The sequence below is a fragment of the Festucalex cinctus genome, chromosome 2, assembly GCF_051991245.1.
Source record: "Festucalex cinctus isolate MCC-2025b chromosome 2, RoL_Fcin_1.0, whole genome shotgun sequence".
Classification (NCBI taxonomy): Eukaryota; Metazoa; Chordata; class Actinopteri; order Syngnathiformes; family Syngnathidae; genus Festucalex; species Festucalex cinctus.
The window spans coordinates 37,590,467-37,607,237 of NC_135412.1; the positions used below are offsets into that span (position 1 = coordinate 37,590,467).

General features: G+C 40.5%; 1 protein-coding gene across 3 annotated transcripts; it reads left to right on the forward strand.

Annotated features, from left to right (window-relative positions):
* Positions 1-40: 40 nt before the first annotated feature.
* On the forward strand, positions 41-16,421 carry klhl17 (kelch-like family member 17). Of its 3 annotated transcripts, XM_077514971.1 has the most exons (14): positions 41-257; positions 1,079-1,833; positions 4,317-4,422; positions 4,490-4,747; positions 7,040-7,161; positions 7,241-7,462; positions 9,753-9,869; positions 9,958-10,171; positions 10,254-10,398; positions 11,040-11,207; positions 11,299-11,387; positions 11,474-11,547; positions 11,643-11,824; positions 13,873-16,421. In XM_077514971.1, exons 4-14 carry the CDS (start codon positions 4,534-4,536, stop codon positions 14,099-14,101), a joined length of 1,776 nt encoding a protein of 591 aa, XP_077371097.1. In that variant the 5' UTR covers positions 41-257; positions 1,079-1,833; positions 4,317-4,422; positions 4,490-4,533; the 3' UTR covers positions 14,102-16,421. The 3 variants fall into 3 exon arrangements, with proteins under 3 accessions (XP_077371097.1, XP_077371096.1, XP_077371095.1); XM_077514970.1 differs by lacking the exon at positions 1,079-1,833; XM_077514969.1 differs by lacking the exons at positions 1,079-1,833; positions 4,317-4,422.
* Positions 16,422-16,771: the final 350 nt, after the last annotated feature.

Genomic DNA, 16,771 nt, shown 5'->3' on the forward strand with positions numbered 1-16,771 from the left:
AGTCCCATGTCAGCGTCCATACTTTTTTTTTTTTTTTTTTTTTTGCATTGACGTCAATGCAAGACAAGACACCAAACAGGCTTTCAGGCTTTTTTTTTTTTATTTATTTAATATTTCCTGTGCTAGAGACGAATATGGACAGATAGCTCTTTACAGGAGCCGATTTCCAAACCATCCTGACTGCGATAGCTGCAGGCGCATCTTACATCATTTCTGGAGAGACACGAATTGCAAATATAACCGCAACAAAGCTTCCGGTAAAGAGAGAATATCCTATTATATTTCTGTGATAGCTGATGTTCTCTGTGGATAATGACTGACCATGTTGAAAAAAATATGCATTATTATAGTTATGAATGTGTTGTTGTACAGTATTATTTTTACGTTGCCAACATTAGGATATGCTGTCAGAGCTTCGCGGATGCCAGCTAAAGGTTCGGAGACAAATTCCATGGGCATTAAGATTGTCCCCAACTCCATATTAACAGAACATGATTAGTGTTTGATGCATGTGATGCGCGGCTTATTAACTGTGGTGTCACAGAAGAAACCAACCAAATCTACTTTTTAACAAAAATGATCATGTTGTTTGTTTTAGTTTCAGCCTTGAGCTCTTTGCTTTTAATGGACCCCCCGCTCCCAATTCTTTGCAGTGGGTGACTGCATTTAATCTTTTCCAGTTCTGTTTATCCCCCCACAACACAAACACACATGCACCACATACGATGCAAGCAGTGTATTAAATGCGGAGAAGAAATCTCGTCCCACTTGGTAGGTGTAACAATCGTGGTACTTTAATTTTTTTCTTAACAAATGTGCCACATTTGAGAGCCATTAAAAGTTTTATAGTTTGTAGGGGTGTACAACTGCACAATAACACTCAGTGGTGTTTATAATTTGGCTACCCTGACATCTGAGGGTCAAAATATAATCTGCATCAATATGATGTTGGGATAGACCGATATTCGGTATTTTGACGAATATCGTCATTGGCTATTTTGAGAATCATAAGGATCATAATAGATAGATCCATTTAAAAAAGTATTAACTTCAGGGAACTAATTATTTCAATTTTCAGAGATGCTGCCAAGTGCTGACCCTGGGAACTCTGCGCCTTCTGTTTTTGTTTGAAATTAAAACTAAGATAAGTAAAAATGTAATACTTCAGATATTTTGTAATTTTGTTATGCTGTATTACTGTAGAAAACAATTGCTTACGTTTTATTTAATTTTTGAAAGCGAACTACTGCCTCTGGGAGCTCCTGGAACTTTTGGTTAGCTAGTTAAAATAAAGATGTCTATAGGCCCTTCCAGTGTGACGTCACGTTGAAGTGCGCCCCTAGCGGTGATGGTCAGGGCGTCAATGCGAGTGAATTAGAAAACAATCAGTGAGCTACAAAATAGGTCAAACAGTTGATAAATCAGCTACCAATGCTATGGTGAACTTGTGCGCGGCCGACGGATGGTCTAATAGCTCAAACAGAGATCAGGGGTGGCGAGATCCGGTCCTCGAGGGCCGCAGTCCTGCTGGTTTTGGATATTTCCCTTCTTCAACACAGCTGATTCATGATCAGCTCATCAGCAAGCTCTGCAGAAACCTGATAACGAGCCTGTTAATTGGAATCAGCTGCACTTCGAGTAGGGAAATCTGCAAAACCTGCAGGACACCGGCCCTCGAGGACCGCAGTTTGCCACCACTGGATTAGATCATTCTTTCGGCTGCCCGGTAGGGATTCGAAACCAGACGGAAGACAGTGAGGAGTGAAAGGCAAGCACGATGGCTCGCGCGACTGCGAGCAAAACTACGACGCAACTGCTTTGCACCCACAAAAAGTACGTTTTTCTCTTTTTCCATATACAGCTGGTCATAACATTAACCTCTGATTGTAAATTCGAGGCAGACGTGATGAATGAGCCATATTATCTTTAGTGAAACAATCACTTTTTTTTGACAAAAAGTTAATGATTCAACACTAGGGGTGTGAATTGCCTCGTACCTGACGATTCGATTCGTATCACGATTCACAGGTCACGATTCGATTCGATACCGATTAATCCCGATACGAATTTATAAGTCGATTGTTGCGATTTTTTTTCATTCAAATTTAGAAAATACTAATCAGTAAGCTTGTAGAGTGTAAGATTTATATGAAAATGTATTATTTATTTATCTGAAATTTCAGTCTTATAGCGGTTGTAATCTGTTTCATGTTTAAACAGCATTAAAATAAAATATTAAGGCTTAATGTTCCGTTCATATAACATTCTTCCATGCTTAAGGTGTGAATCCTTAAAAAAAAAAAAAAAAAAAAAAAAAAAAATCGATTTTGCCTATTATTGAATCGATTCGAGAATCGCGCGATGTAGTATCGCGATATATCGCCGAATCGATTTTTTTTAACACCCCTATTCAACACGATTATTACAATTAATACTTTAACTCGGGCTTGATTTCTGCTGAGGAATGTGTAGTAAACAACGTGCTGTCTGTTTGTTAGCAACTAGCAGGCTAAGATAGTTCGAATGCTTCGATACAGCAAGACGACACAACCGGACACAAACGATTTAATGAATGACAATTTCCATCATGAAAGTATTTATTTATTTATTTATTTATTTATTTATATATATATTTTTTACTTTATTTCCATTACTATAGACATACACTTGTAGAGAATGCAACGCCTGAACATGGCAACAATATAAACAACAAAAATTGTAAGACTAAACAAAAAAACCAATGGCGATTCTTGCACATCATATCACTTAAACTAAAAAACTAAAAAAAAGGAGCATATACAAAAAAAACTCAAAACAATAAATGCTGCTTCATATTGTCACTTAATGTCCTTGCATATTTGTTACTGTCCCACTTCTTTAGGCATACAAAAAACAACTTCAAACCAGCCATAAATAGGATCGACGTACTGTTTCAACCAAAAACAACATACCTTAGGCTTCCATTTCCACTTTGACCCCCAGCAAATTAATTTTTTTTTGTAGCTATAGCGGCTCCAAGCGACTGGTTTCAATGATTCGCAGTAATGTAGGGTCTTACTCGGGACATTTTTATTAATGACACTTGACATATTTACCACCTTTTAACGAAAACGCTCGCCAAAAGTCAAGCTCTCTACATTCATTTGTTATGGGATGTTTGCCTTCCGGGAGGTGCCACGGACGTACAGCAAGACGAGTTTATCCGGACACAAACTATTTAATGAATAACGTTTTACACCAGTAACCCGTCTCAACCAAAAGATAAATAGAACATACATTTGCTGCTACGAGACAAACATTGTCGTGTTTAACGCAGCCGACATCCTTCACCCATCCAGACACAAAATAGTTATAAGAATCCAGCCTCTGATGGCGTCAAAGTCCTCCCATATGTAGGCACTCTTCTTCACAATGAGATAATTTAAAATATTGTGATAAGTTACTTGGGGAAACGTTGTGGCTTGCTTTGCCCAGGCTGGTGGTGAAAGTAGATACGGATCTTTCCCTCCAACTCCAGCTTTTGCCAATACCGGCTAAGAACGGCTGGTTCTAGTGTGTCGCGATAACTATGGACGTTTTTGGGACATTTGTCATGTTTAGACGAATCGTTCACCGAAAACTCTGTTCCCTTCGTGTCTTTCTACGGTATGTTTGTCCGTCAAGAGGGTAAGCGGTCGCTCAGCATTCTGGATAAAGTTACGTCAACTGGAAGGGTCTATTGACTAAGATTATTATTTTTTAACTCCAATATCTTCCTAACCCTAAAAGTAGTTCAATAAATATATGCTTTAAAATTAAGAGCTGTTACTTAGGTTTTTTTCTTCTTCTTCAAATTTTGATGCCAGTATTTTCCCTTCTCGTGAAAAAGTATATCGGCTCCAAATATTAGCATCCTTGACTACTTGTAATCGGTATCGGCCCAGAAAAAAAATCACATCGGTCTATCTCTATATGATGTGCAGTTTGACACAAACTACAACAATAATAATAATGATGATGATCTGACAGTGTCAATCAAATTTTTCACTGTGCAAAGAAAACCATTCAAAGAGCTCTTCACAGTGGTTTTGTTATAGTATTTTCAGCTCAAATTCGTAGTTATTAGGCTTGAATTAGTTAATGCAGTGTGAATATTTACCAGAACAAAAATGTTGAATTAAAAGTCATTACTGAGCTACATTCCCTTGTCCAACTATAATTCAAGTATTAATGTGCATACTGAAACTGCATTTATGTAGACCTACAATTTTGGTGCTTTGGCTTTAATCAGCATGCAATTAATGATCGGACTTCTTGGATCTCTGTTGTGCTGACAGGTGTCCTGTCATAGCTGTCACCATGAGAAATACAGCAGTAACAAAAAGAGCAGTGATTGTTCTGGACATCTGTCATAACACCAGCTGATGAACTAAGCTCTTTCAGGTGGAAGACTGATGACAAAGGATATTTTATACTGTAGTTTTATAGGTAACTACAATCAATCTTTCAGTTGCCCAGAGTGCGGCACAAGCACGAGCCGGCAACCGCCACACCATGATGGAGGGAGGCATGCAACTGCTGAACCGCGACGGCCACAGCATCTCGCACAACTCCAAGCGCCACTACCACGACTCCTTCGTGTCCATGAACAGGATGCGACAGCGCGGGCTGCTGTGCGATATCGTGCTCCACGTTTCCAACAAAGAGATCAAGGCGCACAAAGTGGTGCTGGCTTCTTGCAGCCCTTATTTCCACGCCATGTTTACCAGTAAGTTTAGCACAGTGTACATAATCCCCTAAAAGCAGCATGCACTTCTTTTTGCCTCCTCTTCCTGTCTGGGACGCAGGTGGTCAGTGTCATTGTGTGTCTCACATTTCCTCACCATACAAGACCATTGTGCTGGTAAACTGCCTCCAGACATCCAGACACCAAGCCTCATCTGGTCTAACCCAGCAACTAACGTGCCCATTTTCATAGTCTGTCTAGCTTTTTGACGTAGTAATGCTGTTATTTGAAAAGTAGTGTTGATGGGCCTTGTGACACCTGACAGCCAGGGAATTATAATAGTTTTAGATTTGTCATTATAGTGACTTTTTAATTTCACTTTGACTTTTGTATTTTAAGTTAGTTTTAGTTTTTAGGCTGTGTTGGAAAACAACTTACCTTTTGGGTTTCTTTATATTTGAATCTTCAAATATACAAAAGTTTAACGGAGAAGTATACAAGATAGTGGTCTGTGAGAGAGTGCTCAGTAAGGATCATGGGAAGATTCTTTATGCTGCCTAGTTAGGAATTTGGGAGGAGAAAGGAGGGTCAGCTAGGCAGGAAAGCAAGCAGTCTCTCCCGAGGAAGCTTATCAGTCAAGTTCACTTTGTTAGTGCTTCATGTACAAGAAATGTGTCAATGTGTCAAAGCCCATTGTTAAAGAAAATACAGTAATCCACAATTCAGTATAAACTTATGTTAATACGTGCTAAATAATTATTTTCCATAAAAAAAATTTTTTTTCGAGAATGCTTCGTTTTAGCCTTTTTTTTTTCTTTAAATTAATTTGGGCATCAGTTTTGTTTCTTTTGACTACCGTATTTATGGAGTGCAAGATAAATATAATAAGGTAGTTAAGTACTGTAAACTACAATTCCCAAATGACTGTTTAGTATTCCTTCTTCTGTATGGCCATACAGAAATAAATACTTAATACATTTATAAATTCAAAATGAATCCTTGAAAGCTCATGTACTGTGAAATTAATTGACAAAGATGAAAATGAAGGACATATTTGCTGTAGTTATTTGTAGTTAGTTCTATAAATGTAAAATGTTTCAGTTATGTTTGTTTTTTTAAAGGCGCTGTCTGCCAGTTTCACTCTGGAAAAGGTACTTTTCAAATATAGGATTTAAACAATCAAACTACTTCTCAATTTACAGATCAGGGCTTGTCTTCATTTCTGGTGGTGAGTTTGTCCTAAACCCGCACCCCCCCAGCCTGTATTTTGCCATTTTGTGTTTGTTTTGTAAACAGCGGGACGTATCTGTGGAAAGACAGTGTTTACACCCCTCCAGCCAATCGCAGAGCGGGGGGGTCGTGTGTCGCAAACGGGGCCGGGTGAACGTGTCGGCTGCATGACGTCACTCCCGCGGCAAATTGAAAGCACGCACGGATTTTTTTTTTTAACTCACTCACTCACTCACTCACTCACTCACAGAAGCTTACATGTGTGAATGAGTGAGTAAAAAAAAAAGAAAGAATCTGTGCGTGCTTTCAAATTGCCGCGGGAGTGACGTCACGCAGCCGACACGTTGCGACCCCCCCCCCCGAAACGTCCCGCTGTTTACAAAACAAACACAAAATGGCAAAATACAGGCTGGGGGGGTGCGGGTTTAGGACAAACTCACCACCAGAAATGAAGACAAGCCCTGATCTGTAAATTGAGAAGTAGTTTGATTGTTTAAATCCTGTATTTAAAAAGTGTCTTTTCCAGAGTGAAACTGGCAGACAACGCCTTTAACTATAATAACTTTGCTGACGGCTTTCTGCAAAAAAAGTGACTTAATAGTAAAAATAATCATACTGTAATAATAATAGTAGTCATGCTAATAAATGCATGATTGAATTACTAATTTGGGGTAGATTGTTACGCAAATGAAAAAATATAGATTCTAGCAGCTGTGCAAATCTCCAAATTGACCCCAGTCACCTTTTTGAGCTGTCCCTTGGTCCCTCTACATATGTAAATTAGTTGTGTGGTGCAATGTATTTAAAATATACAGCAGTGATAACAGAATTTTCCTATTGGTTTAGAATTGCTGTCGTATATTTATTAAGGTATTCTAAAGCTGGCAACAAATGAGCGTAACAACATGCATGTAGTATCATCTTAGCCGAGTCAACAGATCTGGGCAGCTGTGAGTGGTCAGAAGTGCTACCTCACAGTAAACATGGGTGCGACCGTGGCTCCTTCACTATCTCAAGCCAGTTGGAATCAGCTTTCCTGTGACCCACATTAGCGGTATAGAAATGGATGGATGGTAACTACTGTTATTGTGTACTCTTACATAGATGAGATGTCAGAGAGTCGTCAGACCCACGTGACGCTACATGATATCGACCCCCAGGCATTGGAGCAGCTCATTCAGTACACCTACACAGCGGAGATCGTGGTCGGGGAGGGCAACGTTCAGGTAACCTGCAGATTAGATCGTCAATCATCTCTATGCATTGAATACACTCGGGATACTTCCACCTGCAATCCTTCCTCAGACGTTGCTTCCGGCAGCTAGCCTACTGCAACTCAACGGGGTGCGAGATGCCTGCTGCAAGTTCCTCCTTAGCCAGCTGGACCCCTCCAACTGCTTGGGCATTCGAGGCTTTGCTGACACGCACTCTTGTAGCGACCTCCTCAAGTCGGCGCACAAGTACGTCCTGCAGCACTTTGTGGAGGTGTCCAAGACAGAGGAGTTCATGCTGCTGCCATTGAAACAGGTGGGTGCAGGTGCAGTTATGCATCCTAATGAGGATTGTCTAGCCTCTCTTTTTTTGGATGCACACAAACCTCTTGTGAAAGGAGCCGAAAGTGTGAACATGAGCGTGATAAAGTAATGGTATTCTTAACATTCATTTAAAAAAGTTTTGCTCTTCCTCAACTAAGTGTATCAATCATCATCTCTATTAGTTTTATCTTCCCGCCCAGCTGCTACAGACCATTTCATCTGGCATGTCAACTCGGCTGAGCTATAGCTTATTCAGCATCCGCTCTCTGCAGAATGGTTTCCATCTCTGAAAGTCGTCATTTCCACTCTTTGTATTGAGCAGCAAAATGATTGCTTCGCTAAGGCATCAGTGTACATTTTTTTTTAGTATGAACACTTAAATGTCATCTAATGTATACAGTATATGCAAAATGCCAGGAATGGATAAAATCTATTTCCAATTGTATAATTCTCTCTTAAACCAACAATTTGGCAACATTTTTTTTTTTGTCATTTACAAGTAAGGCATCTATCTATTCATTTCACCTTAAAAAATTCAGTAGAACTACATGTTTTCTCTCAGTGAATCAACAAAGAAAGCTATGTACTGTAATTTGTTTATGTTTATTCTCCTACATTGCTCTGAAGGAAGTGATAGCCAACTTCTCTAAAGTCTAGCCCCATAGCATTAAAACATTTGTGAGTTTGCAATTAGAATGTAGGTACATTTTCTGAAAACAATGAAGGTTAAACTGCAGATTGGTAGATATAAAATAGATACCGGTATTTGTTTATTTTCACTTTACCCATTGTATGTGTCCGTCACAAATGGCAGAAAACCTACATGGATTTATGGACTGGTTGGTCGAAGTCAATGATTCTCCAACTGTAATGTGTGCACCCCTGGTGGCCAGGTTTATTAATTACAAATGTTCTTTAACAAAATAAAAATGTTAAATATGAGCATTTCTTCTTTATAATGTAAATGTTATCCCACAGTTGAACAATAATAATAAAAAATGCTACCCAAAATACATTTGCATAACTGCCATTCATCTGAATTAATTATGTTGATTGCATAGCTTTAAAGGAATGGGAATGGTTAGTCTTTTTGTAGGTTGAAAAACACACACACACACACTGCAGCAACCCAAGCATGACTTATGAAACCAACTTGGTACTGTAAATGTTAAAAAGTTGTATTATTGTAAAATATTCCATTAAGTTAGCCTTCCTCTATAGGACTGGCTAATACCTTGGATGTGTGTACACTGTAGGCTGCTGCCCTCATCTGACTAAACAGGAGCTGTCCGCTCTGGCCCAACAAATCCAGCCAGCCTCAGCTATATCTGGGAACAGTGCCAGACAGCCACTCAGACTGCAGCACTTGTGTACCACGGAGCCACATTATGTACCTTTAGATAATATAATTTAGCATGGCTTAGCAAACCTTAAATTAACAAGCAAGTGCTTATATTATTCCATGTTGTGTTCCTGGTGCCAGTAAGATATTGTGACATTTATGTATGCTGAGGGGTCGAGGGAAAAAAAGGTTGGGGGAGGGAAGAAAGGCAAGCATCAACGACGTCACTTGTTTATTATTTAACCATTAAAACATGACAACATAAATCCAGTCATATGTGCAAATTAAACTGACCACCACATCAAAACTTAGTTATATAATAAAATAAATAAATGAGGGAAAAAAAGGTAGTTGAAAGTGGATGTCAAAACAGATTTTTCAGAATGTTTTAAATTCTTCACTCTCTCTCTGTTCCTCGTCTCAATAAATTTAAATGTGCTTCAACTATGACACTACAACCGTCAAGCAAGAACACGAGCGACGAGATGTAATTGAAGTGCATTTTGAGCATCATTCTTTATTTTTATTGTTCCTCATGTTTGAGTTGACAAACATGGACCTAGTTATTTTTTTCGCACGAGTCATGCATGTTAGTCACATTAATGTGGAGAATGTTTTGAAGTGATTTATCTTGCTCTCCTTGTTTTGTTTTTTTATTTTTATTTATTTATTTATTTTTTTTAACCATAACAACCTGGCATTCGAACAGGGTGTAAGCTTATCCTTTTCAAGCGCTCATCTGTCAGCAGCATTGCAGGAAAAACACTTCACACATGCATTTTTGATATGGACAAAACTAGAAACAATCTTTAATATTGCGGAAAGAAATATCACACTACACTATTCTTTACTTGTCTTGGATAAGTTGTGTTGCTAACCGACTGCATGTTGTTCACGTTCCGTTAATCATTACATTTGGCACTTGATCCTGTCCTCGCAGGTCTTGGATCTGATTTCCAGTGACAACCTGAACGTACCATCTGAAGAGGAAGTGTACCGGGCCGTGCTGAGCTGGGTGAAACATGACATAGATGGGCGTCGGCCACATGTTCCATGGGTAGGACTCGTTTTGTCTCCCCTGAGGCAATTTCTGACTGCACTCTTAATAAAATTCACTTCCCCGAACAATGCTGCTGTCCTGTCAGCTGATGAAGTGCGTGCGTCTGCCACTGCTGAGGCGAGACTTCCTGATGAGCAATGTGGACACAGAACTGCTGGTGCGTCACCATTCCGAGTGCAAGGACCTGCTGATCGAGGCTCTCAAGTATCATCTGATGCCCGAGCAGAGAGGCGTGCTCAGCAACAGCAGGACGCGACCCCGCCGCTGCGAGGGCGCCAGTCCCGTGCTCTTTGCTGTTGGTCAGAGGCAAATTCAAACAGTCGAATGAATTTAAAATGCTCTCGTTTGAACATTGTGTGTATGTGTGCGCCTCTGTCTCAGGTGGGGGCAGCCTGTTTGCCATTCACGGAGACTGTGAAGCATACGATACCAGGACAGACCGCTGGCACATGGTGGCGTCCATGTCCACTCGGCGGGCCCGGGTGGGCGTGGCAGCCATTGGGAACAGACTGTATGCTGTTGGCGGGTGAGAGGCAACAGTGTTAAGTAAACTTTTGTTACTACACCCTTCTCACCACTTAAATACCCATTCATTCATTTTATACCAGTTTTCCACGGGTATGTCGGTCTATGCCAACTGTCTTTGGGTGAGAGATGTGGTAGCAGGGCACATGATTATTTAGAGTCGTCAGCTAACCTACTATCACGTTGCATTTTAAATGTCCTTCATTATGATAGTGACAATAAAGATGGTCACAAAATTTCTCTTCATGATGCCCTGTAAATAAAGATAATTACATTTCAGAAGCAAAATTGGTTAATTTGACTTTATAGCAATTGGTAGTTTGTTATAGATTGTGCTTGTTCTGGTTCTGAATGTGGAAATGTGGGTGGATCTGTTCTAGTACAGAAAATTCAAAATCTTGAAAAGTCAGAAACTGTTTCCCTTATCACATTCAACAGAAAGCTGTGACTTAGCAGTTTTTAAAAAAATAACTAAATATACACGAAACAATTTCTTGATGGAATGATGTTATTGTGTTTAATACATTCAAGGTGAAGAATGTCAAAGTGCCCCCTGCATCCTTTGATTTAAAAGTTTGGCCCAACTTACTCTTCAATTATGAAAAAGCACTTCTTGTGTTCATTTGTCCACATGCCATTCAGGTATGATGGGACCTCCGATCTGGCAACTGTGGAGTCATATGACCCCATCACTAACTCCTGGCAGCCTGAAGTTTCCATGGGAACGCGACGGAGCTGTTTGGGTGTGGCAGTCTTGCATGGATTGTTGTATGCGGCTGGAGGTTATGATGGAGCTTCATGTCTCAATAGGTACACACACACATATACATACAGTACTAGAACATTTGTTTTTGATCATCGTTTAGATACATATTTAAAAGATGCCTTTGTTCTTTTACAGTGCAGAGCGTTTTGACCCTCTGACCAGCACATGGACATCAATTGCGGCCATGAGCACTCGCAGGAGATATGTTAGAGTCGCAACACTCGGTAGCAGCCCGTGTTGTTCAGAATGCTTCACGTTATAATGTAACAAGTATGCATTTTGATTGTTTTCCGCTTCTTTCCCCCTCCAGATGGCAACTTGTATGCAGTGGGTGGTTACGACAGTTCCTCACATCTTGCAACAGTGGAAAAGTATGATCCTCAGGTACAGTTTTCGTTTTCTATGACATGGTAAGAATTTATTTTGTGGAAAGAATATTCATTAAAAACTGTTTCTTAATTGTTGGGCTGGATGAACAGAGCAACACGTGGACACCCATTGCCAATATGCTAAGTCGACGCAGCAGCGCCGGCGTAGCCGTACTGGACGGCATGCTGTATGTAGCAGGAGGTAACGACGGCACCAGCTGCCTCAACTCTGTGGAAAGGTTCAACCCCAAGACCAACACGTGGGAGGGAGTGTCTGCCATGAACATCCGCAGGTTTGTCTGCAGGCACAATTCACAGTAAAGCAATGAAAATCAGGACGGAATATCAATAATAAAAAGTTATTGTTACATAACAAAGGACTACTGTGAAAAAGAAAAACATCACGCTGGCGTAAGGCCAAAACCTTGCTACGGCCTCCTGCCGGCGGGATGTCCCCGGAACAATTCGCCACGGAGGAATAGATGCTGATCTAGCTCCGGCTCGACTCGGCGTCCCTCCCGGATGACCAAGCTTCTCACCCTACTGTATCTCTTAGGGAGAGCCCACATACCCTGTGGAAGGAGGTCATTTCGGCCCCTTGTATCCGCGATTTTGTTCTTTCGGCTACGACACAGAGCGTAGATGAGGTTAGCAATGTAGATCGACCAGTACATCAGACCAGTACATGGACCCCCTCCACTACGATAAGGTGAGGTGAGGGGATAATTAATTCATGGCCTTATTTTATAATAGCAGCTACATAATCAACTTTTTTGCTTACCGTGTTACGAGTGATGAGTTTATGAAGAATTGTAAAAATACAACCTCTTTTCTTACAAAATTGCAACTTTATTCTCATATTTAAATAATTAATTATAGCTTTTTTGTAATTGCTATTTCTGATAAACAATAGCTTGACATCATTTGGACATTTCATTTGGGAAATTTTTATCTTCAAGCTATAAACTTTATGATAATCCCCCACTTGCTTTGTGTGTGATGATCCCCACAGTTGCACGTGTACATACTCTCAGACAAATATAGCTGCAGCAGATAGGCATGGAGCAGTGGGTTTTTGAGGGGTAGCCATCTTGGATTTGCGGATGTGTCAGCTAATTCGCTCAATCCTCTAGACACACACACACAAGCTCAGACACCCGCTTGCCTTTGTGTGAGTCAGAATGTGGTGGAAGCAAGTGCAGCGCCATGAATAAACCATGCTGTGGAGTGCTTTTATTATCCAGTTGCTGGGAGGCTCAATTTACAGTGTACGTAATGTCACCCAGTTCTGATCTCTAATCTGTCTCTTGACCCAAACATGTACCCATGGAGAGGAAAAAAAATCTCCACATCTAGGAGATATGTCACAAAACCATCCATCCATCCATCCATCCATCCATCCATCCATCCATCCATCCATCCATCCATCATATAAATCTGTGTTGGAAATAACAATGGGCTCTCAAGGGTGTTTTCCTGTGTCTGTCCAACAACAGTGTTGCCACAGATATCTTAAAAAAGTAACTAAATCACTTTTTTGATTACTTGCCTTTAAATGTAACTAAGTCTGATTGCAAATTACATTCAGCAGATGCAAACAACCATGTTCAGCATAAAAACTGATTCTGCCAATGTTTTATTAGAAACGCATTTTTAGTAGTAATGCCTGAGAATAATGTTTTTTATTCAAAAATAAAATGAAGTGTGCAAAGTGGGGGACCGGGCATCCTGCTGAGGGGCGTCGTGCACAGCGCCCTACCCCTCTGCCTGTGTCATCTACAAAATCTTCCGTCAAACTCTTTGAAGGGTCATCCATCCAACAAAATCTTCTGTCCGTATACCCCCTCCCAGACGACTTTATTTTCTGAAAAATAAATCACCTATTTATGGTATTATATTTTAGGTTAAACTAGAGAAGTGGTTCAGATAATGGTTGGATGTTATGCAAAGCCCTGGCTAAATAAGAAAGTAGTAATTGGTGTCAAGGAAGTATGGTGAAGTGATACATTTTGACTGAGAGACAAGCTTTGTATGTCAGGGAGGAGCCAAGTTTAGCCTTGGTTGTTACTAGTAGAAGAAGCTACTAGAGGTTATGCGCCATTTCTAGTGCTATTTTTCAAAATTAAGCTATTTTAAGTCATGTGTTTTTAAGGGCAATTTAAGTTAAAATGTTTTGGGATCATAGTGTGTGGTATATTTGCCGTGGAAACTATTTAGACAATTGTGAACATTTTGGGCCAATAATGATCTTGGTTTTTCACTATCTGTGGCAGGACTCTGTCTCCATCCACCGCAAATTATTGAGATTGACCATTTGATGTATTTTGTTTGCCCCTCAAAGGAGCACTCACGACTTGGTGGCGATGGATGGCTGGCTGTACGCCGTGGGAGGCAACGACGGAAGCTCCAGTCTCAACTCTATCGAGAAGTATAACCCGCGCAGCAACAAGTGGGTGGCGGCCTCCTGCATGTTCACACGCCGCAGCAGTGTGGGCGTGGCTGTGCTGGAGCTGCTCAACTTCCCGCCGCCGTCCTCGCCCACCCTGTCCGTGTCCTCCACTAGCCTTTGACACGGGGTCATCGCTTGGCTGAGCTCAGCCTCCGCTGCTACACCCCAGACGGGCTCTGGGAAGAGACGTAACTGCTCGGTTTGAGGAGGAGGAGGATGAAGATGAGGAGTAGGTGTGTGAATAAGGATTCAGGCCATTAATGGCATCTGGTACCGATTGGCCATCAAAAATGTCATCAAAATATGAATTAGCAGAGGTGGGCGAGTCAATGAATGTTCAGCGTCCATCGTTCAACAATCGTCAACAGTCGGGACACCCTTCTGTCATCGTCAATCCGTTAATATTTCAAGCCCAACCGTCAATCCATCATTTGCCGGTTGCTCAACAAAATGAGCGCCTGTCAATGTTTCCGCCACTTGAAGTGGGCATCCTTCAATGATCCCTTAATTCGTCAACAAAATGGGACGTCCTTCACTGATGGATTGTTGAATTTATTTGACGGATTGATGGTTACTTTGACAGACAAAACCCCCCTTCAGTCAGTGCTTAGTTGGCCAATTTTTGACAGACCAATCGTCAATATTGACGGAATGCCCACCTCTGTGAATTAGCACAGATTATACTGAGCTACTGCCTTCCAGAAATATATTTTGTATGATGAAATCAAATATTTTGCCCTTTTGTGCGGCTGCCCTATTCACATCCAAGTTCTCTCTCCTCAAGAGTACAAAGATATTCCTTTTGAAAATCGACCAGCCTCTGCTCAAACCGCACTTTATTTGCTAACACCCAAAAATGTAGTGTTTGCAGTGTCACAAGAGACGCTGAATAAAATTAGGATGTAGCTCATTGGCTGATTATAACAAACTGCATGTTTAGTCCACAACAGCTGGCATCGACTCCCACACAAGGAGACTAAAATGAAGTAGTGCTGCTGCTAATGTCACGCTAGGTGGCAGTAACGTGCAATTTTATTACCCACCCCTTCAACCCACACCCCAAGCACACACTGTGTGCGACAGCATGCACACGACACAGGACCAGCCAATCTCTTCAGTCGGAACGAGTTTGAAATTTAAAAGTAAAAAAACAAAAGTAAAAAAACAAAAGCAAAAAAAAAAAACAAGAATTATGACACATTTTAAAGTATTTATAACTGTGTAAATGTAAATATGTTTGACTGTCAATGTTAAGAGAAGGAAATATATGAGATGCTTATTTAAAAGTGTTTTAATATGTATTTATTTATGTGACATGTACAGTGTCAGTGGATTTAATGATGTGTGAGAGGAGTAGGGTGGTTGCGTTTAGAGTGTATCCTACGCTAGTTAGGCGGAATTTCATTTGTTTCCCTTGGGGATGGGCATTTGACTACTTTAATGGAAGTCGAAAGATGAGTCAAATTAGCAATAAGATGATATTTTTTGAAGATTTGAAAGGGATCGCCCTGTTTACATTCTAGTGTCACATTGAGCAGAATTTTCTGAGTTGTCATTGTGTGAATGTAGCTCAATTTTTCATAGTTGAATTCAAACCTCTAAAGATGCAAACTAGTTTAGGTCCACGCAATAGTGCCTCTGCTGGTTGAAGAAGTAGTGCACTGAATTCTGACACAATTGACACAACAACAAATGATATGTAATTTATTAGGCCCATGTCTAGTTTCCATGAGTTTCTCTACTCCCACTTGTATGACGATCATATGGCTCAAACACCACAAGGGCACATGGAGGACTTCTTCAAAAAAATAAAATAAAATGACAGCAGCATGCAAATATGAATTGTGTCACTCAGACATGATGATCATTCTGCTCTTCCCTTATTTCCTGTCATCTATTTACATTCCGTGTTGGTAGAATTGACTCAACAGAGATTACAGACTGCTATGACACACACAATATAACCGTAACATTTCTGTGTAGTTTTTTATTGTTAATATTGATCTTGCATCGTCAAGATGGAACTTAGATCATGGCTAACAAACTGTAAAATCCCATTTTATTGCAAAGTATGGTGACACCTTTTCCTATATTGTTCAACGTTTTCATTTTCTACCTCATTTTCCATTGTTTGGGGACACCATTCAATCAACCTGCCCACATCTAATGAAGATGCTGTTAGTGTTTAAATCCATCAGGGATGGACCAATGAACACATTTGGCATGTACATCAAAATGTACTGTAAATAGGAAGATGGCTCAGTGAATCATATTGTGCAATGTGAATGTGACTGTAGCAACTTTTAAGTTTGTGCTTTGCTTGTATGTGGTAAATGTTTATTTATTTATTTGAACTTTAAAATATTGAATTTTGCACAATTGCAAATGGAGCAATATAAAAAAAAAAGAAAAGCAATAAAGATGTTCCAATTGTGAAACCAGTTAAGTCTTCAAATCAGCATATTGTACCCTCACATTTCTTATATATTTTGTGTCTCACTGTGCCTTGTTGTACTGTGAAAACACAGACTGAACCGTGTGTTGCTAGGCTCAATTGCTACAGCATTGCTTGGTAGCGTCCCAGCATGCTCTCCTTTCACTGTGAACTTTGCAGGCAGCTGAGCACGCTCACTTTACTCTTTTTGAAATAAAATGTGAGTCGGCACGGTGAATGAGTGGTTAGCACGTCCGCCTTCCAGTACTGAGGACGCAAGATTGAGCCCAGGCTCCGGCCTTCCTGGGTGGAATTTGCATGATTCTCCCCGTGCCCGCGTGGGTCTTCTCCGGGTAC

Bases quoted from the DNA above. Each gene is read 5' to 3' on its own strand.
- klhl17 (XM_077514971.1), top strand. From the start codon at position 4,534: ATGATGGAGGGAGGCATGCAACTGCTGAACCGCGACGGCCACAGCATC. The intron at 7,162-7,240 runs GTAACCTGCAGA...ATCCTTCCTCAG, and splicing joins TCGGGGAGGGCAACGTTCAG to ACGTTGCTTCCGGCAGCTAG. The intron at 10,172-10,253 runs GTCAGAGGCAAA...CCTCTGTCTCAG, and splicing joins TCCCGTGCTCTTTGCTGTTG to GTGGGGGCAGCCTGTTTGCC.